Source organism: Mastomys coucha, unplaced genomic scaffold, assembly GCF_008632895.1.
Source record: "Mastomys coucha isolate ucsf_1 unplaced genomic scaffold, UCSF_Mcou_1 pScaffold15, whole genome shotgun sequence".
Classification (NCBI taxonomy): Eukaryota; Metazoa; Chordata; class Mammalia; order Rodentia; family Muridae; genus Mastomys; species Mastomys coucha.
This window is the reverse complement of record NW_022196897.1, coordinates 141479173-141484519: the sequence shown is the minus strand read 5'-3', so window position 1 is coordinate 141484519 and position 5347 is coordinate 141479173. Positions and strand designations below refer to the sequence as shown.

General features: G+C 50.7%; 1 protein-coding gene across 1 annotated transcript in view; it reads right to left on the bottom strand.

Moving 5' to 3' along the window:
• Myh7b (myosin heavy chain 7B) overlaps positions 1-3800 on the bottom strand; it is a 26263-nt gene extending 22463 nt beyond the window's left edge. The window contains exons 1-6 of the mRNA XM_031372431.1: positions 3756-3800; positions 3327-3487; positions 1819-1925; positions 1499-1642; positions 842-998; positions 527-554 (exon numbers count right to left, since the gene is read on the bottom strand). Coding sequence (XP_031228291.1) covers positions 527-554; positions 842-998; positions 1499-1642; positions 1819-1925; positions 3327-3417 — 527 coding nt within the window. The 5' untranslated portion in view covers positions 3418-3487; positions 3756-3800. The remainder of the gene's footprint in view (positions 1-526; positions 555-841; positions 999-1498; positions 1643-1818; positions 1926-3326; positions 3488-3755) is intronic.
• Positions 3801-5347: the final 1547 nt, after the last annotated feature.

Genomic DNA, 5347 nt, shown 5'->3' with positions numbered 1-5347 from the left:
AACTCAGAAATCCGCCTGCCTCTGCCTCCCAAGTGCTGGGATTAAAGGCGTGCGCCACCACCGCGCGACCAGAGGGCTCGTTCTTAATAGCCTACACTTGTGTATGTGTATGCTCATGTGTATCCATGTGTATTGCATGAATTGGCCTGACTGGACATGAACTCAATACATATGAAATGGATCCCTTTCTCATGAAGGCTAAGGAAGGATGAGGGCTGAGATACTGAGATGAAAAGAGAAGGAAAAGAAGAGGACCTATATAGAACCTCCAAAGAATCAAGATTCCCAGATCTCAGGAGAGACGGCAAGGAGCTTGGGGTCACTCCCATGTTTGAATAGATATTCTATTTCTTTCTACCCTTCCCCCTATAAAGGGGGCCAGGAAGGCAGGAAGGACATTGGCTCCAGGAGGTAAAGACCCTGATCTAAGCACTTGGATTCAACCCCGAGAATTAACTTTGACTCCCCCGACCACCACCATCAAACGGCCAACACTCGATGCCCAGAGCCCCAGAGCCCCACTCACGTGATCAACATGGACTGGTTCTCTCGGTCTAGAGGAAGGAGAGAGAATGAATGTGTTAGCCAGGGCGAGGGACTAACCATAGGTGGACTGCCTGGATCATCTAAGGCGCAGACACAGTTGCCACCACCCAGAATCTCAGTGAGAGACCAAGTGGAACTTCCAAACTAAAAAGGCAGAATAGCTAGAGGAGTGCTGAGAGGAAGGGGAGGGGAGGAGGGGGAGGGGAGGAGGGGGAGGGAAGGGATGGGGGTCCTAGCTGGAAGCCACCCTGAGCTGAGGGGTGGTGAGGGAGGTGGTAATGAAGGTGGCTCTTACTGCGGAGCATGTCGTTGTAGGCATTATCTGCCACTGCATATATATGAGGTGGGGCCTCGGAGCGGCGCTTGCCCTTGTAGGCAGCCACCACAACAGCTGTGTAGACCGGGAGCCATTTGTATGGGTTAATGGTGACACAGAAGAGGCCCGAGTATGTCTACGGGGAGAGAGTTTACAAACAGAGCTTTTAGGGTCAGGAAGAGAGATGTACAAGTTCCCATTCCCAGGTGCACTATGACCCCTGCAACATTCAAGAAGCCTCCAGATATGCCATGCACGGCCCTTTCTCCTGTTCCAGCCTGAGCCGCAGGAAACGACGGACCGACCCCATAACCCTTTGGGGACCCTTCAGAGGTGCCAAGTAGGCAGCCATGTCTCACACAAAGCCTTGGCTCTGCTTCCAAGACCCTAGACATCACCAAGTCATGGCTCTAGGCCGCTCCCTCATTCACCTACAGTTTGTTTCTCTAGCCCTCTCCTTTGCTACTCTTCAGTTCTGCTCCTTCAGCCCCAGAGCTCACTTCCAGCCCTCCTCTAGCCTAGCTATTCCTTCGGGGACGGGCGGTGGGTGGAGGGTGTGGCGGGAGGAGGGGTTGGTTCTTCCCTTAGACCCACCCATTAGCGGTCCCGCCCACCGCAGGGCCTGCCGGGGCTCACATAGATCATCCAGCGAGCGTATCGCTGGCGCAGATTGTGCAGCACCGCAGCCTCGTTGAGGTGCGTCATCATGGCCATGTCCTCCAGTAAGTCGAAGCGGGGTGGGTTCATGGGTTGCATCTCCGTTTCACGCACTGTCAGCACCTTCCAAGGAGATGTGTCACATGGTGAAGGACAGAGATGGGCCAACTGACCTTTCCTCTCTCTCTTCCCCACACAACTCCCATGCTCTATTCCACTCCATTCACTCTGTGGATCCAGCAGGCCAGGAGATGCACCCAGGGTGAGAGGGGCTAATCTCAACAAAGTGGAAGCTCAACCTTTTGGTCTTTGGTCTCCACAGTGACTCTGCCTCCAGTTGCTTCAGTCTTGACCTCAGCCTCGACATAGGCATCCTGCTCATCAGGCACCCAGACCCGTTTCTTACCTGGGTTGCAAAAAAAAAAAAAAAAAAAAAAAATTCAGACTTTGAGAGGACCTCCAAGTGTTCCCCACTCCTTCCCTGGGAACCCTTCTGCCAGGACATAGACATTCCAGTGCCGACTCATCCAAACCCAGGGCAGAGACGGTCCCTAAAGATCTCAAATGAGCTGATTGGAATAACAGTTAAATTCCACGCCAGGGTTCAGCTCCCCGTCACCTGGGAAGCCTTCCATTCTCTCTGGGCCTGTTTCCTCAGATGCAAAGGCCCTAAGTTGCAGGTAGGGCATCCCTTCTTCAGTACGAAGCTCCCAACTCTCAGGTGGGTCGTACCTTCCCCATTTCACTGAAGGCTCGGACACAGCTGGTCAGGAGATGTACCTTATGTCCTCTGCTCATTCCAGACTGGTCAGCTCACTCTCGAGCTTCGGAAAACCCACATTTTTATGGTAATAAAATGTGGACTTATTTGGAGAACAGGTTCTGTTCCCTACCCTCATAGTCCTTAGCCATGTTCTTTGGTCAGAACTATTCATATAATAAGGATCTAACCCAGGCTCCCTTAATTAATTAACTAGTTAATTAATTAACTCACTAATCTTAATTTAAAATGCTGGAAGGAAACCACTTCATGCAAAGAGAACAGTTAAGATAACACTAGCAGAATGTCAGATTAATCGCGAGACACCTCTCCTTTCTTCTGAGACAGGTTCTCCTTGTGTAGCTCAGGCTGGCCTCCAGTTCACAGAGATCCACCTACCTCTGCCTTCTGAGTGTTGATATTAAAGATGTGAGCCACCACGTCCAGCTAAAGCACGGCACTTTTTGAGCACAGTGCTGTATACGACTCCAGATGTTGCCTACCACTGAACCTGGCTCTACTTTTGTTCCCACCTCCCCTGATTATTGAGAAACTACACAGAAAATCATCAGCTCTGGCGTGGCACATCATAAGCCCCAGACACACATTGCCTATGTTATTATTGTACTATGAGCCAACCAAGACATAAATAGTAGTCTTTGTTCCTGTCCCTAATGGACAGTGGCTTTGGCTCCACGGACAGCACTAAAAATAAGTTCAGCACAGGTTTTGTGGACATGGAGGCCACCTGCACACATCAGTCTTATGTCAGAGGTCCCAGGTTCCAGCCTGAGTCTTCACAGAGACTTCAAGAGCAAGGTGACATTGTCTCATTGTACAGAGAAACAGGCCTGACCTCGCTTCTGGCCACACAAGCATCCTCACATGGTCCCTGTGAATTTAGCCTCAGGTACTCAGAAACAAAGGGGAAGACCCAGGTATCGGCCACAGTGCCCCTGTCATATCAAGCAGACCGTCTGCCCTCTTCACTGCTAGTCTGAATCCGTGGGCTTCTCCATGGCTGTGTCCCTCTCTGTTCTCACTTACCATCCCATGGGACAGTGTGCACCTTCATCATTTCCTGGTAGCCCTGGCGGAGGTAGCAGGCTGATTCTCCAAGTTCATTCATATCCATCATGGTGGCTAGAGGTGGAAGAGCAAAACCTGAAAACCGGGGCAGCGATCAAGGCAGTCCTAGGCAGCAGGCCCTGCAAGGTGGCAAGGACAGGAAACTCAGGGACCGGGATCCACGATGGGGTATGATCCTCTGACCCATGAGGGTTGATAGAGGGTGAGTCCCCTGGAGAGCCTGCAACCGCACACCTCCAGATGTAAGAGCATCCTCTGCTATAGATACTGAGGTCCTGGGCCCACCCATGGGTGCTCTCCCACTTTCCCTCCAGCTCCAAACCTAGCCCTGATCACCCACCCTCCACCCTGGTCACCCACCCTCCACCCTTGTCACCCAACTCAGACCTGGCACTAGGGTGAGGGCAGAGAGAGCTGCTACCCCTTTTATTGCTGTTGTCAAGGTCAGCAAAGGAGAGCTATGTCAGCAATCTCCACGTGTCACAGCCCCCACCCCCACCCCCCAGCCTGGCCACAGGACACAAAAGGCAAATTCCCTTTTATCTCCTGTAGCTCAGCCCCTGGGCTATTTTTACCTCCCATTGTCAGGGGATCACAAAGATGGAGAAGCTGGGATTCAGAGTGACAGGGACTGGGACAAGGCAGTGAGGTATTCAGGAGTGGAAACTGAGTCACAGGGGGAGTCTCCTACATGCAGAAAAAAGACCTACACTTCCAGAAGGAGAGAGCAAACAGACCAGGGAAGGGAGCCACAGAATCCCCACTGTGGCCACTGATTTCAGTTTTCTTCATGAACTTAGGAAGAGTGAAGACCAGAGGAAGACAGCACTAACCATGGGTCAAAGGTCAGCAGTCACAGACAGCACTGAAAGGATCTGCACCCTCCTGCAGCACCTGGGCACTGCCCCCCTCAGCCTCTAGCTCCACCTCTCAGAGTCTCCAAAGGGAAATCCAACATGAAGAAAACCCAAACAAAGCTGGCCCTGGTGGACACCTGTAACTCCAGGTACTCAATGTTAGGTCTCAAAGAAACCCAAGACAAATGGCTGGAATGCAGTTAGCCATTTACCATGAGTTTGAGACCTAACACTCAGAAGGCCCAGGCAGGAAGGAGCCAAGTTCAAAGTCAGTCTACGTGATTTAGCAAGACCCCCCCCCCCATCTCAAAATTAAGTAAGAATAGACAGGAAGAGGGTTGGCGGTGTTGATTCGAGGAAAGTGCTTACAGAACAAGCTTGAGACACTAGGTGTGGTCCCTGACAGGAAGGAAGGAGGGAGGGAGGGAGGGGAAGAGAGAGTGAAGGAAGGAAGGAAGGAAGGAAAGAAAGAAGGAAGGAAGGAAGGAAGGAATGAAGGAAGGAAGGAAGGAAAAGAAAGAAAACCAGAAATGAAACCATACCGTAAAAAGGAGGTAGAAAATCTAGGAGTTTATACCAGTTAGGAGCTCATCCATATTCTGACATTCATGATTTACAGAAAACCAACTTCTTGTACCCGACTCTCATGAAGGGTGTGGTGCTTATAGTTCACTCTGTCTGATACAACTCTAGAATATGTCAAGTCACTTTTGTCCATCAATCCATGCAGGGCTTGGTGACACTGCAGGATTTTAGAATTATAGGCTCAGATGATCTAAAGAACATTGGACACAGAGCTAGAGAACCTCAGAGCCAGGATTCCAAGCAGATGCCAGGCTAAGCAGAGCATAAAAGGATCCAAGAACCTTGGACACTGGGCATAGACCTAGGACATTCCAAATAGACACCGGGAGAATTCTCTGTACCAACAGGCAATTCATTCCAGATATGTGTCTGTGCCAAACAAAATACACGAGGGTAATTTTGTTTTGTTTTGTTTTGTTTTTATGACAGGATTTCTCTGATATATAGTATAGCCCTGGCCGTCCTGGAACTCACTCTGTAGACCAGGCTGGCCTCAAACTCAGAAATCTGCCTGCCTCTGCCTCCCAAGTGCTGGGA